The 17,141-nt window shown below is 35.2% G+C and overlaps 3 protein-coding genes across 8 annotated transcripts; 2 read left to right on the plus strand and 1 right to left on the minus strand.

The window, feature by feature from the left end:
- Positions 1–4,718: 4,718 nt before the first annotated feature.
- LOC103840576 (tetraketide alpha-pyrone reductase 2) lies at positions 4,719–6,338 on the plus strand. 2 transcript variants are annotated; one of them, XM_009117071.3, is made up of 6 exons: positions 4,719–4,974; positions 5,039–5,208; positions 5,313–5,504; positions 5,585–5,747; positions 5,825–6,014; positions 6,095–6,338. In XM_009117071.3, exons 1-6 carry the CDS (start codon positions 4,740–4,742, stop codon positions 6,234–6,236), a joined length of 1,092 nt encoding a protein of 363 aa, XP_009115319.2. In that variant the 5' UTR covers positions 4,719–4,739; the 3' UTR covers positions 6,237–6,338. The 2 variants fall into 2 exon arrangements, with proteins under 2 accessions (XP_009115319.2, XP_033135067.1); XM_033279176.1 differs by having other exon boundaries at positions 4,720–4,974; positions 5,039–5,146.
- A 229-nt stretch (positions 6,339–6,567) lies between these two features.
- On the minus strand, positions 6,568–9,524 carry LOC103840581 (ethylene-responsive transcription factor ERF116). Of its 5 annotated transcripts, none has more exons than XM_009117080.2 (3): positions 8,015–8,162; positions 7,701–7,917; positions 6,568–7,625 (listed from the first exon to the last, which is right to left on the minus strand). In XM_009117080.2, the coding sequence occupies exon 3, from the start codon at positions 7,518–7,520 to the stop codon at positions 6,798–6,800; it is 723 nt and encodes a 240-aa protein (XP_009115328.1). In that variant the 5' UTR covers positions 7,521–7,625; positions 7,701–7,917; positions 8,015–8,162; the 3' UTR covers positions 6,568–6,797. The 5 variants fall into 5 exon arrangements, with proteins under 5 accessions (XP_009115328.1, XP_009115327.1, XP_009115324.1 ...); XM_009117079.2 differs by having other exon boundaries at positions 7,701–7,922; positions 8,015–8,161; XM_009117077.2 differs by lacking the exon at positions 8,015–8,162 and adding an exon at positions 8,171–9,524 and having other exon boundaries at positions 6,569–7,625.
- A 240-nt stretch (positions 9,525–9,764) lies between these two features.
- LOC103840582 (aluminum-activated malate transporter 4) lies at positions 9,765–13,461 on the plus strand. Its single transcript, XM_009117082.3, has 7 exons — positions 9,765–9,895; positions 10,037–10,414; positions 10,636–10,773; positions 10,861–11,130; positions 11,220–11,356; positions 11,449–11,595; positions 12,575–13,461. Exons 2-7 carry the CDS (start codon positions 10,051–10,053, stop codon positions 13,238–13,240), a joined length of 1,722 nt encoding a protein of 573 aa, XP_009115330.1. The 5' UTR covers positions 9,765–9,895; positions 10,037–10,050; the 3' UTR covers positions 13,241–13,461.
- Positions 13,462–17,141: the final 3,680 nt, after the last annotated feature.

Below are 17,141 nucleotides of genomic sequence, written 5' to 3' on the forward strand. Positions count from 1 at the left end.
ATGATCCGTAAAAAGATGGTCGATCTCCTTGGCCAGGTAAGTATAATTTTAGCAAAAATATCTTTTATTTTCAAATATTAAGTATATAACTATTCTTTTTAATATTTTTAATTGTATTTTTGATTAAATTATTGTATTATAATGGTTATGTAAATATTTTTTGTGATGTTTGAATTTTTGTTGTTCGTATACTTAACCTAGATGATATTGATGTTTAACAATTTATTGTTTTCTGGAAATAAAAAATAATGATATATCAAAACGTATCTAAAACTTGTTAAATGATAGTATAATGTAATTTACATCCATTATTTGAAAATAAACATTTGTTGTTTTTATTTTTATTTTAAATCAGAAATTATTTTTATTTAAAAACATTATTCATATATAATATAATAGTTTAAGTTTTGAAGATTAATCTATATATATAAATTATGTATATTTTTTAAAACATAATTTAAGATATTATATATTGAGTATCTGAATAAAAGCTGAATTTCTTATCTTGAAAATCAGATATTTATATTTTTGTCTTCATGTTATACTCACCAATCCATCATTGATATGTATAACTCAGTATGTTTTTTTTTAAAACTTAGTTTTAAGTAATAAACGAATTTAATAAATTAAATTCATCACCTATAATGTTCTGTAAACTATATTTGAAAACTCTCTAAAATTATATTTTATGCATAATATTATTATTATTTAATTTAAGTTATTTTAAAAATAATATATGCTAAACCAACTTAAATTATATTTACAATAGGACCATCCTAAACCGGTTAGTAAACCAAAAACAATACTAAACCAACATGAACCAATACCTGATTCGGCGAGGAAGGAAGTGTTTCGGGATAAACGCTTGAATGGTTATTAACTGAAATGGTTTGATCATGAAAGAGTTAGTATGAATATTAACAATAAAATTATAGATTAGATTAATTTATATCTGTAAGAATACCTTTGAGTCTATGAAAAGCAATTCAATTCCCATGAATAAGTTTGACTTTTGGAAGTTGCGGGTTTCCCAACAATGAATCCACCTAACAAAAAGTTTGCTGTTATAAAAAAATCTCATTCAAGGTCATTAAAGGTTTTTGAGACGGCAAGAGTTGATAGTGAAACCGTTTTTTTGTTCGAGTGCTTTGAAATTTTCCTTAATAGTGTGAGGTTGATGTGGATGGAATAATGAGTTTTATAGAGACTTTCTTGATGTAAAACTATACATTTTTTTTTGTTTAATGTGGTATTTCCATTTTTATATATTTTACTACCATTTTAAGATAGAAGTACATTTAAAGATAGATGCTTAAATCTTAATGTACTTTTTCCATTTTTTTTAATGTTTATTTCCATTTCTTATATTTTTATTTACGTAATATCTATATTTTATATTTTTAAATAGATATTTAAATATTAATGTACTTTTTCCATTTTTTAAATTGTGTATTCACTTATATTATATATTTTACATTTTAAGATAGATGTTTAATGCTTGATTAACTTTTTCCATTTTTAAAAAATTGTGTATTTACTTATTATTACATATATAATTCATATATTATATATTTACATTATTTAATTATTATTTATTTTCATGTATATGTATTTCCATTTCTTGTACTTTTAATTTACTTAGTATCTCTATTTTACATTTTAAGATAGATGTTTAAATCTTAATGTATGTTTTTCATTTTTTTAAATTGTATATTTCCATTTGTTTTACTTTCTATTTACGTAATATCTATATTTTAAATTTTAATATATATTTTTAAATCTTAATGTAATTTCCCATTTTTTAAATTTGGTATTCACTTATATTATATATTTACTTATTATTTATTTTTCTTTATATTGTGTATTTCTATTTCTTATACTTTCTATTTACTAATAATTTTATATTTTAAGATTGATTTACATTTTAAGATAGATGTTTAAATACTAATGTATTTTTTCCATTTTTTTAAATTGTGTATTTCCTTTTCTTATACTTTCTATTTTCTTAATATCTATATTTTACATTTTAAGATAGATGTTTAATATTTAATGTACTCTTTCCATTTCTTAAAAATTGTGCATTTACTTATTATTGTATATATAATTCGTATATTTATATATTTATAATATTTACTTATTATTTATTTTTCTATATATTGAGTATTTCTCTTTCTTATACTTTATATTTAGTTAATGTCTATATTTTATATTTTAAGATAGATGTTTAAATCTTTACGTATTTTTCCATTTTTAATGTAAAACGGCAATGTTTAATAGAATAACTTGGACAAATAGTCAAATAGTTATATTTATGTTTTTTTTTTCTTTTTTTAATAAAATGGTAATGTTACATTATGAAGATAACCCTTTTTTTTTTAGTGAACAATGGTAATCTTACATATGTTTAATGTAGTTTTTCCATTTTTTTATGTTGTATGTTTGCATATTATTGTTATTTTTAAATGTAAAATGATAATTTTACATATCTTTAATGTAGTATTTCCATTTTTTATGTTGTATGTTTACATATTATTTATTATTTTCGAAATTATATATAATTTTTTTTTTACAAAATAGTAATGTTACATTATGGAGATAAGCCGTCTTTTTTTTAAATGAAAATGGTAATCTTACATATGTTTAATGTAGTTTTTTCATTTTTTATGTTGTATGTTTATATATTATTTTCTTAAAATAAAAATGTAAAATGGTAATCTTACATATGTTTAATGTAGTATTTCCATTTTTATGTTGTAAGTTTTACATATATTTATTATTTTCAAAATTATATATAATGTTTTTTGTTTTTTTTATAAAATGGTAATGTTACATTATGGAGATAAACCGTCTTTTTTTTAAGTGAAAAATAGTAATCTTACATATGTTTAATGTAGTTTTTACATTTTTTTAATGCTGTATGTTTACATATTTTTTATAATTTTCGAAAATAAGTAATATTAAAATGTAAAACTATATTTTAATGTCATGTGTCATCTTTCGAGATTATATTATATATTTACTTATTATTTATTTTTCTTTATATTGTGTATTTTTATTTCTTATACTTTCTATTTACTAATAATTTTATATTTTAAGATTGATTTACATTTTAAGATAGATGTTTAAATACTAATGTACTTTTTCCATTTTTTAAAATTGTGTATTTCCTTTTCTTATACTTTCTATTTGCGTAATATCTATAGTTTACATTTTAAGATATATGTTTAAATCTTAATATACTTTTTCCATTGTTTTTAAGTTGTGTATTTCTTTTTCTTATATTTTCTATTTACTTAATATCTATATTTTACATTTTAAGATAGATGTTTAATATTTAATATACTCTTTCCATTTTTAAAAAATTGTGCATTTACTTATTATTGTATATATAATTCGTATATTTATATATTTATAATATTTACTTATTATTTATTTTTTTAAATATTGAGTATTTCTCTTTTTTATACTTTATATTTAGTTAATGTCTATATTTTATATTTTAAGATAGATGTTTAAATCTTTACGTATTTTTCTGTTTTTAATGTAAAACGGCAATGTTTAATAGAAGAACTTGGACAAATAGTCAAACATATTTATGTTTAATGTAGTATTTCCATTTTTATGTTGTATGTTTTTCATATATTTATTATTTTCGAAATTATATATAATTTTTTTTTTATAAAACGGTAATGTTATATTATGGAGATAAGCCGTCTTTTTTTTAAAGTGAAAAATAGTAATCTTACATATGTTTAATGTAGTTTTCCATTTTTTAATGCTGTATGTTTACATATTTTTTACAATTTTCGAAAATAATTAATATTAAAATGTAAAACTATATTTTATGCCACGTGTCATCGTTCGGGAGAAATTTTTTCCGCTGATGTGGACGCCCTATGGAGCCTCAAAAGCTCCATTTTATTAGTAGAGTGAAAAATAGTAATCTTACATATGTTTAATGTAGTTTTCCATTTTTTAATGCTGTATGTTTACATATTTTTTACAATTTTCGAAAATAATTAATATTAAAATGTAAAACTATATTTTATGCCACGTGTCATCTTTTGGGAGAAATTTTTTTCGCTGATGTGGACGCTCTATGGAGCCTCAAAAGCTCTTTTCGAAAATAATTAATATTAAAATGTAAAACTATATTTTATGCCACGTGTCATCGTTCGGGAGAAATTTTTTCCGCTGATGTGGACGCCCTATGGAGCCTCAAAAGCTCCATTTTATTAGTAGAGTGAAAAATAGTAATCTTACATATGTTTAATGTAGTTTTCCATTTTTTAATGCTGTATGTTTACATATTTTTTACAATTTTCGAAAATAATTAATATTAAAATGTAAAACTATATTTTATGCCACGTGTCATCTTTTGGGAGAAATTTTTTTCGCTGATGTGTACGCTCTATGGAGCCTCAAAAGCTCCATTTTATTAGTAGAGATTTTTGTTAGCAAAGTCGTAATCACCAAATCATGGGCCGGCGACTTCTTTATGTTATGTTGGGATGTATGGGCTTATCAGTGCACTAACCTCATGTGCTTATTATGTCTTACGTTCACTTGAGTTCTCGAATTTAACCCGTCTACATTCAGATTCAAACCTTCTGAAACAATTGTGCCAATTTGTAAGTTTCTTTTAGATATCTAATATATCCTAAATAAAATTATTTGGTTGGCTGAGCAAAGATATCTTATCTCCAACTCATAAGTTAAAAAAAAAATGATGTACGAATATGGTTGACGACTTGACTTGTTGTTGGAAATGCGTAGGATCCAAAAAAAGTCAACCAGAAACAGAACTTGACTCTGATTGTGAATCCAGTAATCAGAACAGAGGAACAGTATTGAATAATATTAAAATGGGAGAGTACTTGGTAACTGGAGGGACAAGCTTTATAGCCTCTCACGTTGTAAAGGCACTTCTTGACTTGGGCCATTCCGTAAGAACAACTGTTAGAGACTCCTCAGGTACTTTCAGATCTCTCATTTATGTTTTGCTGCTACGAGTTTTGTTTCTAACTATTTTGTAAAGATGAAGAGAAGGTTAGGTTTTTGTGGGAGTTAAAAGGAGCCAAAGAAAGGTTAAAGATTTTCGAAGCCGATCTAACAGTGGAGGGAAGCTTTGACGAGGCTGTCAAAGGTGTTGATGGAGTCTTCCACATTGCCTCTCGTGTTACTGTTTGTCTGGACAAAAATGATCTGGTCAATTACAGTTTACTTTTGTTAGAAAATAATCTCATTTTCTATTTCATATCGATCAAAGTAGTTGAAGTATTGGAGATAACTGATGTTTTTTTTTCCCTCAGGAGAAGTTGGTCGATCGAGATATAAATGGAACAAGGAACTTGATGAACTCTTGCGAAAAATCAAGAAACACTGTGAAAAGGATCGTTCTCACATCTTCTTCAACCGCAGTCAGGTACCGCTATGATGCCACAGAAGCCTCTCCACTTAATGAATCGCATTATAGCGATCTTGACTACTGCAGAAACTTCAAAGTGAGAAAACATACCTCATTTTTGTATCAATTTCACCCATCCTCATGGCTCATACATTGTTGTCTGAAAAATGTATGTAGATTTGGTATGGTTATGCAAAGACATTAGGAGAGAAAGAAGCTTGGACTATCGCAGCCGAGAAGAATCTAGATCTAGTGGTTGTAATCCCTTCGTTTTGTATCGGTCCAATACTTAGTCCAGAACCCACAAGCTCCCCTCTCATTCTCCTGTCCATAATCAAAGGTTAGGGATAGTCTTTTCATTTTGACTATTACATTTTAAATTTCAGTAACGCACCTCAACTTTCTTGTTTTGACTAGGTGTTCGGGGAGATTATCCGAATGTCACGGGAGGGTTTGTGCACATAGAAGATGTAGTTGCTGCACAAATCTTAGCAATGGAAGAGCCTAAAGCATCAGGAAGATTCATATGTTCGAGTTCAGTGGCTCACTGGTCAGAGATCATTGAGATGCTAAGACCTAAATACCCGTTATACCCATTTGAGACCAAGTAGTTACTTTACTCCCAATCTATATTTGACACTTTTATGTCATGTTTTTTGATGTTTTGCACAAATAAAACTGTCACAGGTGCAGTAGTGAAGAAGGGAAAGATATGCCTCATAGCTTGGACACAACAAAGATACGTGAACTTGGCTTACCGCCATTCAAGTCTTTAGCTGAGATGTTTGATGACTGCATCAAGTGCTTCCAAGACAAGGGTCTACTCTGAAACTCCTACTGTTATCAGAAAATCAAAGTGATCTTAGCTTAGTAGTTTGGTCTTGTTTTAAGTTTATTTTAAACACCAATAATCTAGCCTATCTTATGATTCCCCACTATGTCGTTCCCATCTTCTTGGAGTTTAGCATAAATCGACTGATAGTGTCACACGTGCTTGCTTGTGACATGGGTCTGTCTGTACAAAGAAGGGTGCAAGAGCACGTGTACACAAAAAGTAGTGGATAATGCCCACTTTTGAGCCTCCAAAAGCATAAACGCATGCGATAACGTTTGTAGACTCTACAAAGAGGAAGGTAGGAACCTAAGAGACGCAGAAGGCGAGACCAACAAAGAACAACTACACATAATGCATCACAGATTTAACATAAGAGACTGAAGAAGGTAAAGCCAACATCCAAAACTCCTGCAAAAACCCTCTTTAGAAGGATCTAAAAGCACAAGGAGATTACACATGCTACATTCTTATTCATGTTCTTTTGAAATAGCAAACTAAACCTTAAACGAAACGACTAATTATTGGAATACAGTGAATCAGATAAGCTGAAAAACTTCAGGGGCAAGCGATGTTGAGAGGAGGCGCTGCAAAGGCAAACTTCATATCATCATGCTCAAGTTCCACATCTGTGAAGTCACAGTCAGGTAGCTCACTTGGTAAGCTGACGTTATTAACATTATCAACCACAGAGAAATCATCAAACAGATGATCATAGTCCTCGTCCTTGAAAAAATAATCAAAGTCCATCTCCCCAGCAGCCTTTGCGCCAGACTTCTCTTCTGCTGCTAAGAAGCTCAGATCAGGGATCTCCAGCTCAGAAAGGTCGAAACCTTCCTTGGCCAAATCACCAGAAGCAGCAACATCTTTCCTCAGAGACACCTTTTCTTTAGAAGCAGCAGAGCGCAAGCACTGGCTGTTCGCTGACGCAACCGAAGCATCAAACTCAACCTTCTTGTCAGCATAAGCCTTCCCAGCTTCTTCAAGGGTTGCATAAGTACCCAACCACACCTTAGTTTTGGTGAGTGGGTTTCTAATCTCTGCAGCCCATTTGCCTGACTGCCTCAGCCTAACTCCCACTGGCTTGTTAAGCTGCATACGTCTAGAGTTTTTGTGATACTGAGAACTCTCAGAGAGCTGAAAGGGGAGGTTGATCTCATGGACAATGCGCTTCACCTTAGGAGGCTTACACTCGAACCATTCGTCGCTAGAGGAGTCATCAGTAGCATAAGGATCACTGACAATAATACGAACTTTCCTTACTCTCACGGACTTCTTCATATCTGATTCAAACACTTCAAAATCTCTTACCAAAAACTGCTGAATCAGACAAAGGGTTTGTCTCAGCGAACTATGAAAAAGGGTAACCTTTGCCTCTTGTGAGTCCTGTACAAGTCATAAGAAACCCATAACCAGTTAGGCTTCTTCTTGTAGATGGAGAGGAGACAAGAAAGGTCGTACCTTTTAGGTCTTACGCCCATGGAAAGGGATGGAACCTCCAGAACAAGCCTCTGCTTGGAGCAGAAGCGAAGAGAGTTAAGAACAGTGGTCAGACCAAAGAAGAAAGCAGACCAGGTAGAAGAAGACGATCGAGTGGGAGAGGAAACTTGAAACAGAGACGAAATCAAAGCCGATTCAGACACAGCCGACATAAATCTCCGACCTTTACTGATTGTTCCTGTTCTTCAATAAGACAACAGAAACCCAGAAAGATCAGTGACAAAGTAAACCCTTAAACCCTAGAAAGAAGAGTAAAAAAGGTTCTTGATTTTCACTCTGTTTCGCAGAAAAATCAGATCTTTACAGAGAGAAAGACATAAACAACAGTGACTGTAAGCAAATCTAAGAGAAGACTTTGGTTTTTGTTTATTAAACAAACGAGTTCCTGGGAGAGATTGTGTATGAAAAAAATTAAAGCTTTTTTCACCTACCTTTGTGTGAGGCGTTTTCTCTCAGGGATAAAGCAGCTTTCAACCTCTGTTTATATTCTGTTATTTTTGGATTCACCTCTCCGATTTTCTCTCTAGGTATTTATCTTCTGGTCAAAAGGAGCTATTATCTTTCTTTTTTTATTACTAGACCCATTCAAACAAAACGTAACAATTTTGGAAGTAAAATATTTACTTTCTATATAATTTCACATTTTCTAAAATATGTGATCTTCTTCTATGCGAGATTATAATTTATTAAATTTCATAAACTGTTTTTTTTACTGACTGAAATAAATATATGATACTCCAGTAGAATAAATACTGAGATCTGGTAGACAAAGAAATTACAGCATAAATGATCATATTTTTATGTTCTCTTGAATTAGTAAAAATCTGATAAAAGTAGTATATCATCAATGTATAAAGAAGGGATGTGCAAATTGATGGGCCCATGACCAACCATGCTTTTAATATCCCATGCATCTATCATGGCCCACCTAGAATTCCAATCGTCTCAGGGTATCCACTTCTACCGTGTGAATGTGATACATTTTCTCTTTTTTTTTTTCTAAACCTCGTTTACCAATGAATTCAGGTAAAAATAGTAAAGTGTCAAACTGGGCCGGCCTGTCCCAAAACAAAAGTTATCTGTGGTGGATTGGCCCGCAAAGTTCACGGGTAACTTGTATAAAATATAAGCCCTTGATAAAATGACAACGGAACACACATTGATTTTTCTTCTACGACTTCTAAAGTTTTGCTTGACGTCTTAAACAAAGCCAAAAAGAAAAGACACATAGTATTGAACACTAATGATAATGTACAACTAACTCACGCTTTCTGTCATTGTGTATAGGCCTCGGACATTTATCCGGAAAATCGATTATGTACCTAAAAATATCGATTATGTGCCTAAATATATCAATTATATTTAGTTTCTAGATAACCAAACATCTTAGAAATATTATCTATAAACCAAAATACCAAAAATCTGAATTATTTAAATATCTTTTATCTAAAATATTTTAAATTATCCAAATTACCTAATATTTCTATCCGAACAACCAAATCATCTGATATTCAACCTGAAAAACCTTAGAATTATCTAACATTTTTTAACCCATATCATTTGAAATTACTTAAGAAAAATAGAATCGAACCGAACCGAACCGAAATTAAATTGAACCCAATTTCTTTTTGCATATTAGCTCATTTCTAATTATACTATCCCAAACGAACCAAAAACTAACACAATCAAATTGAAACCTAATCGGATTTTGTAAATAATTAAACAATTTCTAAATTTCTAGCTCTAGAAAACTGATAACGGAAATATCAAAACTGAACCAAAAATCGAAATATTCAAACTAAACCGAAAACCGAATGCTCTTAGTTTTGTGTAGCATCAAATTTGGTGGTTCATGTTGAAGCATGATTGGACCACTTTAGATTTACGATTTATTTCACATAAATTATTTTGCTTATGAGGCCGAAATTTGATTATTTTGCTAAATATATTTTTGCACTCGAATTAAATATGAGGCTGTGTGGTTCTGTGTGATTGGACCATAAAACATGATGCATGCAATGCAATTTTAAATTGAAAACCACAGATCCATTTAATTGTTTTATCTTTATAAATTAAAAAAAAAAGAAGCCTGCATCCGAATCGCAGCAGGAACCATGATACTTCACCAGTCACATTCATATATCTTTAATGGGAAGGTGGTATCAGATCAGAATCAATGGGACGATCAGTTCAATTATTTGTGCTTATATAAAAACAACTTTAAAACCGTTTACTTTATTTTATAAGAGGCCAATAATCACTCCTCTCAGTTTTATGAATCTGTGTGATCTGCTCAGACAAGTCAAGACACATGGCTACCAAATCAGACATGTTCGGAGACCAAACCAGAGATGCGCTTCTCTCTCGAAAAGGCTGCTCAGACTTCGGCTTCAATGACTCCGGCATCATCTCCGACGACCGTCGTTCTAAATGGCGGTGTTTCCGGTTCTTCTCCGACGGGATCGTCGCGAGCTGGAAAGCTCTCTACGACTTCGCCGCCAGTTTGTACGAGATGGGCCGTTCAGATCGCCGGAAAGTTTACTTCGCTGTGAAGATGGGAGTGGCTCTCGCGCTCTGCTCTTTCGTCATCTATCTCAAAGAGCCGCTTCATGACGCTAGCAAGTACGCCGTGTGGGCGATTCTAACCGTCGTCGTCGTCTTTGAGTACAGCATAGGTACTGAACTGAAAATTGTTTAGCTTCGAATCGATTAGATTAGCTTCTGGGTTTGTTGTTGTTGCTCGATTGAATCTGAAAGTTTGTTCCTTTCTCGACAAATCACCACTTGAGTTGTTGTCTGAATCAGTTAAATCTCATCTGTTCTGTCCTGGCTGAAGAGATCTCTGATCTGATTTGTCCTTTGGCTTATACTATGTGTAACTCTGCTTTTTTGGTAGGAGCAACATTGGTGAAAGGATTCAATAGAGCCATAGGCACACTCTCTGCTGGTGGGCTTGCTCTTGGCATAGCTAGGCTCTCTGTCTTAGCTGGACGTTTCGAGGAAGAGATCATTATCGTCAGTATCTTCCTTGCAGGTTTGCTCCACTTACCAATTCTCTCAATCCATATTAAGTTATTATGAATTACTACTCTGTTTGATCCATTTGGTTTGTGTCTATCAGGTCTTTGTGCAAGTTATCTGAAACTCTACCCGGCGATGAAGTCGTATGAATATGCATTCAGGGTGTTTTTGCTGACGTTCTGCATTGTTCTTGTGTCGGGGAACAACTCTAGAGACTTTTTCAGCACTGCATACTTCAGGTTTTTGCTGATTTGTGTTGGCGCGTGCATCTGTTTGGGTGTGAACATATTTATACTTCCTATCTGGTCGGGAGAAGACCTGCATAAACTAGTGGTTAAGAATTTCAAGAGTGTGGCCAATTCTCTCGAAGGTAGGTAGATACCATTTAATGGCCTGCTCTCTTGGTTTGTTTTGGGTTTTTTTAGCTCACTTTTTGTTTGTACTTTTTGAAATTTTCAGGATGTGTTAATGGGTACTTGCAATGTGTTGAATACGAGAGGATCCCTTCGAAGATTCTCACGTACCAAGCTTCTGATGACCCATTGTATAGTGGATACAGGTCCGTAGTCCAGTCTACGAGCCAAGAAGATTCTCTGGTGTGTGTTTCAGTAGAGTCATTTTTGTTGAGCAGCATTAGTTGTTATAGATGGTAAAAAGAAAAGTATCTCTCTTTTTTTTTTCTTTGCAGCTTGATTTTGCGGTATGGGAGCCTCCACATGGACCTTACAGGACTTTCCATCATCCGTGGGCTAACTATGTCAAACTTAGTGGTGCAGTGAGGCATTGCGCTTTCATGGTCATGGCTATGCATGGCTGCATTCTTTCGGAAATCCAGGTAACTTACCATTTTCCTAGCATATAGATGCCACCGATAGTCTTGATGTTTGTGGCTGTAAACCTTTTGCAAATGAGATATGCTATAATGACTATTATTAGAAACTATGCCCCAACTGAATCAAGTGTAGGCAGTGCTGCTTCCATTCGTAATTTGAAAAATTGCTCGATCTTATTAAATGTCTCTAGGCATGTGCTAGAGGAACATTTGCATTAGGTCCAAAAAGATTTTGCAAATTTGTATAACAATTAGAACATATCCGGTGTAAAACTCCGTACTTTTTGCTAAAATGGAATAACTCCATAATGGAATTGTACTTTTACTGCAATTCTACTTCATTTTAGAGTGAAAATGTAGAAATTAATAAAAAAATAAAAGTATTACTCTATTTATAGAGCAAATTCATTTTTATTCTATTATGTAATAGAAAATGAAGTGGGTTTTGAGCATTTTTTATTCCAAACTTCGTTTTAGAGTAAAATATTGAGTGGGGTTAGAGATGCTCTCAGATTTTTTTTTTTTTCAAAAATTTAAGGTTCATTTCACAAAAATATTTTATTTTTTTCTCATACAATTATAATTTGCACAGGGTCCAAATAAATAATGAGACACGGGCTAGATTTAGTTTGACTGTGTTATTTATTCTGAGTAAGAAGTCTAATACTATAGATGACACTAAACTATCAAAAAAAGTGCTTGAAACCAATGGCGGACGTACATAGAGTTTGGAAAGGGCACTTGCCCACCATAAACTCTTTAAGTTAGTGTAAATTTGTCAAGAATTTTATTAATATCCTGTTAAAAATTCAAAATATTTGGTAGTGTTTTATAGTTCTGCCTCGGATAAAAGAAAATTTTAGTTTCACCCCTGCTTGAAACCAAGAAACCATATAGCTGCAGAGTGTGATCTCCTATTTTAGAATCTTTGTTGCTAGTGAATGATCTTGTTGATATAAATGGGTGTGTGATTTTTTTTCAGGCAGCTCCAGAGAAAAGACAGGCTTTCCGACACGAGCTTCAGAGAGTTGGAAACGAAGGAGCCAAAGTCTTGAGATTATTTGCAGAAAAAGTGGAGAAAATGGAGAAACTAAGCTTAGGAAACATTCTCAAGGATGTCCAACGGGCAGCAGAGGAACTGCAGATGAAAATAGACAAGAACTCCTTCCTTCTTGTCAACTCGGAAAGCTGGGCTGCTATGAAAGAGAAAGCAGATGCAGAAGAAGCACAAGAAAACTATCACGAATCCAAAGACGACGAGACCAAAGTGTTCCAAACCCTCAGCCAGATCTGGGACACTAACAACCATCATCAGAATCCACACAATGGTAATGATTCGCATCTATGGATTTCGACAGAGAGCATGATGCTTAGGAACCGAGAACAGTGGCCAAGCGTCTCGTTCATAGGCGGTAATATGATCAATGAGATAGAATCCAAAGTATATGAGAGCGCGAGTTCTTTATCCCTGGCCACATTTGCGTCTCTTCTCATCGAGTTTGTTGCTAGGCTCCAGAATGTTGTCAATGCATTTGAGGAGCTTAGCACCAAAGCCGGTTTCAAAGAGCCAGTTAGTGAAACACCAAAGAAGATAGACAAAGCTGGGTTTTGGACAAGACTTAGCAGTTGCTTCAGCTCCAGAGCTTAGCAGAACTGCAGAAGCACTTGCAGTTTTAATTATGGTGGTGAATAGTTGATTTTGTATACAAATTAATGTATTTTTTGTTTTGTTTCATCTTGAAATAAGTTCCTAAGCCATGGAAAGTTAAAGTAATTGTATTCTGCTTGAAGTCTTGTTGTCTGATTATTATTATTTGTTGAAATACAATTTTTCATTATTAATTGGATTATTAAGTGTTGCGATGTTCAGTCCTGACCAACTGATATGATCTGAAACCTTACCAAATTAATCGTTTTGAAAGTCGAGCAAATTTTTTCGAAAGATGGATTCGTTTTCTTTTATATGTTGCAACTGAATTTGAAATGAACAAATGATGATTAACTACATCATCTATATATAATCACATGATCTCATATTTACATAATACTAACATATTTATTTTAACTAGATGAATCATATGATGACGATATGTATCAACCAACATATGTTATATAAGTTAACATTGTGGTTATAATTATTTTGTCGTAATAGTGGATTGCATATCAGAATGACAACTCATTATTAAGAAACTGATATGCTCCAAATAAAAGAATGATTTGATTCAATCGATATGACAAAGGTAAGGTAATGGTGTCAACTACAGACAGGATTGTTGTTTCGTTAACAAAGTTATGGTTATGGGGTCAGCAAATTAACACATGTTAGTTAATATATATCACACTAATCATATAATAGTTTATGTAGGTAGTACTGATACCTTAGTATACGCAGGTAGTGATGTCATGTAATAAATAATATGGTAGTTGACAATCAAATTTTTCTAATTTAAAACCCAAACTTAACTTTCATCACACGTAGACTCAAGAGGCAAGCTGAAACCACACAAACCGATTTATATGACATTTGGTTTACTCCGGTTTCTGTCTGTCTCGTCCAAAAGAAGTGATTAAAAATGAAGCATAAGCAAGGCCCAAGAAGCTATTTACGGCCCAACCTGACCTTCCCTTGTTGTTTTTATTTAATTATCAATTTCCTTTTCTCTTTTGCCATTTCATTTCTCCTTGTCGCTCGCTCCTCAGAATCTGAAGCACTTCTCTCGCTAGACACGCCTGGATCGGTAAGATGATCATCCACTTTCTTCTCAATGCATAATAAAGATATCATCTTTCACATTTCCCTTTTAATCGAACGGCTGAATGCTCTCGAGTTTCTCATTTCCCGATTCATCTCGGAATCTGTTGTTTAAGGTGAGTTTGGTCTCGGGTGAAGTAAACAATACTAGAAATGGGTCGAACAGAGGCGTTTATTAGATTTCGAGATGATGTTACAAAGGTGGAGAAAGTAAAAGCAAGCCGGAGCTCGTGAGAGCTTAAACCGGAAAAGTACAAATAGCAGAGAGATGATTGTACGGATGATAAACCCTAATCTCGCCGCTAAGTTTGTGTAGCTAAGTGTCGATGCCTTTCTCCTTTGCTTTCCTCTCCTTTTATACTCTGTTCGATTACCTTAACCTAATCTCTTTTTACTGATTGGGCTTTGTCGGCCCTTCGGGCCTGATTATGAGATGCTCGCTCCGAGCCGTTTAGTCGATCAACCTCGCTTCGCTTGCTCTCCGCTTCGACTAACGGCGCTTCTTGGTTAAGTTGAAGCCTCGAGAATCGGCTTCTGCGCCGACGTCGACTCGGTTTGCTGGACTGGGCTCTTTGTTCGATGGGCTTTGTGGATGGGTTAAATCCATCCCCAACAGTAAGTCCCCCCCCAGTTTATTGATGGTCGAGCAATCGACCTTCAATGAATTTGGTGTCTGTAGTTCGGAGAACAAAAGGTTCAATCCGAGCAAGCGACTGATCGTTGAAGAGTCGATCCGTTCAATTGATACTTCTCGACCGAGAGAATGGATCGACGCGTCCGTTTCTCACGCGTTGCGATCGTGAGATAAACGCTTACGGGTCGAGAAGATGGACCGGCGCATCTGTCGATCACGCGCCTAATTGGGTTTAGGCCCACTTAGGCCTTATTAGGCGTAATGATGACGCCTTGATCTCCGCGCTTATCTCTCCCTATAAATAGCTCTCCCCCCCCCTCTCCACTTCTTTTCATTTTTCTCCGCAGCGTTAAAGGTACTTTCTCTCTCTACGCTCCTTCTCTCTCTTTATCTCTGTTTTTAGATCTGCGATTATCCGAGATGTCGCCATCTCATCGTTTGACGCGGGAACAAAAGGGAAAGGGGGCGGTATCTTCTCGGGATTCTGACGATATCCATCACGAAGCGATGATGGATACGGGAAATATGGACTTATCGCAGCGTCTCTTGGTCTCGGAGGCGAGAGAACAGTTTCGGGGTGACGACGATGGTCACGAAGCGGTTGACACTTCGATTGTTCCGATCAGCTATTATCCCGGGAACATCTTCGCCGAGGAGAGTCCACTGGAGGTCTGGAGAATTCGACCTTCGGTCGTCGACGGACAAGATTGGTCCAACGTCGAGAGGACGAAATCCACCGTGGAGTCGGTGGAAGCTATCCTCCGAGATCTCAACGCACACGGGGTCTCGTTCATCATTCCAAAGCGGGATCAGAGGCCTTGGTCGCCTCCGAAGGGGTATCAGTGCATTTACGAGTCGTATTTTAGGAACGACACGAAGTTATGGTTCCCAATTCCCCGAATCGTCACGGCTTATGCGTTCCGCAGAGGAGTCGCTTTAAGCCAGTTGATGAACGGTTCTCTCCGGTTGATGGTCGTTTTATCGGTGATCGCGGCTGAGGCAGGAACATCGATGAGTGTGAGGTCGTTTGAAGAATTGACTTCAGTTTCGATTTCCGACGATGGGCTCGTCTCGACGAGGATGCGCCCAAACTATAACGTGGTCACGGGGTATCCGACCAAAACTTCAGACTGGCAACGCTCGTACTTCTACGTGAAGTCGAACAGATCAGCATTCGAAGAGCCTCCGAAGTCTGGTTACCGCGTTCTCTGGAATGCAGAGATGGGTACTGCACGCTGTCTTATGTGACGATTGTGGCGTGTACTCGTCTAACGCGTATATATTTTTTTTTGTAGTTGGTCACCCGAATCTCGCTACGTACCCCGAGAATTGGAAGGAGAGTGCTCGGATTGTCGCGTTGCAGAGGCAAGATCACTGGGAGGATTTTACTCGGGAGAGAATTCAAAGATCTGTAGAACGGATTGCGAGTCGTAAGTTCTCACTCCCCCTTTGTGTTTCCTATCAAGCGAATAACATCTTATTAGGGATTTTCTTTTGCAGAGCATTGGATTTCGGACTCGCTTCCTCTCATCAATCGATCGACTTCGAAACGGTTGTCTCTTTTTACACGAGCCGAGCAAAAGGAAATCAATCAGGCCCGAACAATGAAGCAACTGCCTGATCTTAGTCTTATTGCGGCGGGGAAGATAGGTGCCAAAAAGGGTACTGACGGCTCTGCAGGAGTCGAGATTACGGACACTGTCCCCGTTACCGCCGAGCGGGCGCCTACTGGTGGCTCTTCTCAGGGAAAAGCCTCGAAGAAGAAGAAGAGCAAGGAGACTCGGAAAGAGTCCAATGAGATAGGTCAAACCGATCTGGATAACTCCTCTAAGAAGGGTAGTAAGAAGAGGAAAGCCACGGAACCACCTGCGGAAGACGTTCCCAGGAAGAAGAAAACGAAGAAGCAAGATTTCTCCGTGCCCCGACCGTCTTCGGTTTGCGAGGAGGAACTCCAAGCTTTGGTCCCTGACGCTACTCCCGAGGTTGAGACCTCGGATGATGACGAAAACGAGACCATCGCTTTACGTCGGAGAAGACGAGAGGGCCCTCAGCAGAATCGCGGAGCCTTAGTGGGTGATCAGGGCCTCTCGGAGACTTCGAAGGGGTTGCCAGCTTCTGAAAGACCGCGAGTCCCTCTGAGGGGCGACTCTTCGGCTCACATCA

The sequence above is a fragment of the Brassica rapa genome, chromosome A09 (genome assembly GCF_000309985.2).
Source record: "Brassica rapa cultivar Chiifu-401-42 chromosome A09, CAAS_Brap_v3.01, whole genome shotgun sequence".
NCBI lineage: Eukaryota > Viridiplantae > Streptophyta > Magnoliopsida > Brassicales > Brassicaceae > Brassica > Brassica rapa.

What these genes read in the sequence shown, in the direction of transcription:
- LOC103840581 (XM_009117076.1), bottom strand. Translation starts at nt 7,520, where the DNA reads ATGAAGAAGTCCGTGAGAGTAAGGAAAGTTCGTATTATTGTCAGTGAT.
- LOC103840576 (XM_009117071.3), top strand. Translation starts at nt 4,740, where the DNA reads ATGGTTGACGACTTGACTTGTTGTTGGAAATGCGTAGGATCCAAAAAA. An exon ending in AACTGTTAGAGACTCCTCAG is followed by an intron (nt 4,975 to 5,038) that starts GTACTTTCAGAT and finishes TATTTTGTAAAG; the next exon opens with ATGAAGAGAAGGTTAGGTTT. An exon ending in GTCTGGACAAAAATGATCTG is followed by an intron (nt 5,209 to 5,312) that starts GTCAATTACAGT and finishes TTTTTCCCTCAG; the next exon opens with GAGAAGTTGGTCGATCGAGA.
- LOC103840582 (XM_009117082.3), top strand. Translation starts at nt 10,051, where the DNA reads ATGGCTACCAAATCAGACATGTTCGGAGACCAAACCAGAGATGCGCTT. An exon ending in TGTGGCCAATTCTCTCGAAG is followed by an intron (nt 11,131 to 11,219) that starts GTAGGTAGATAC and finishes TGAAATTTTCAG; the next exon opens with GATGTGTTAATGGGTACTTG. An exon ending in CGAGCCAAGAAGATTCTCTG is followed by an intron (nt 11,357 to 11,448) that starts GTGTGTGTTTCA and finishes TTTTCTTTGCAG; the next exon opens with CTTGATTTTGCGGTATGGGA.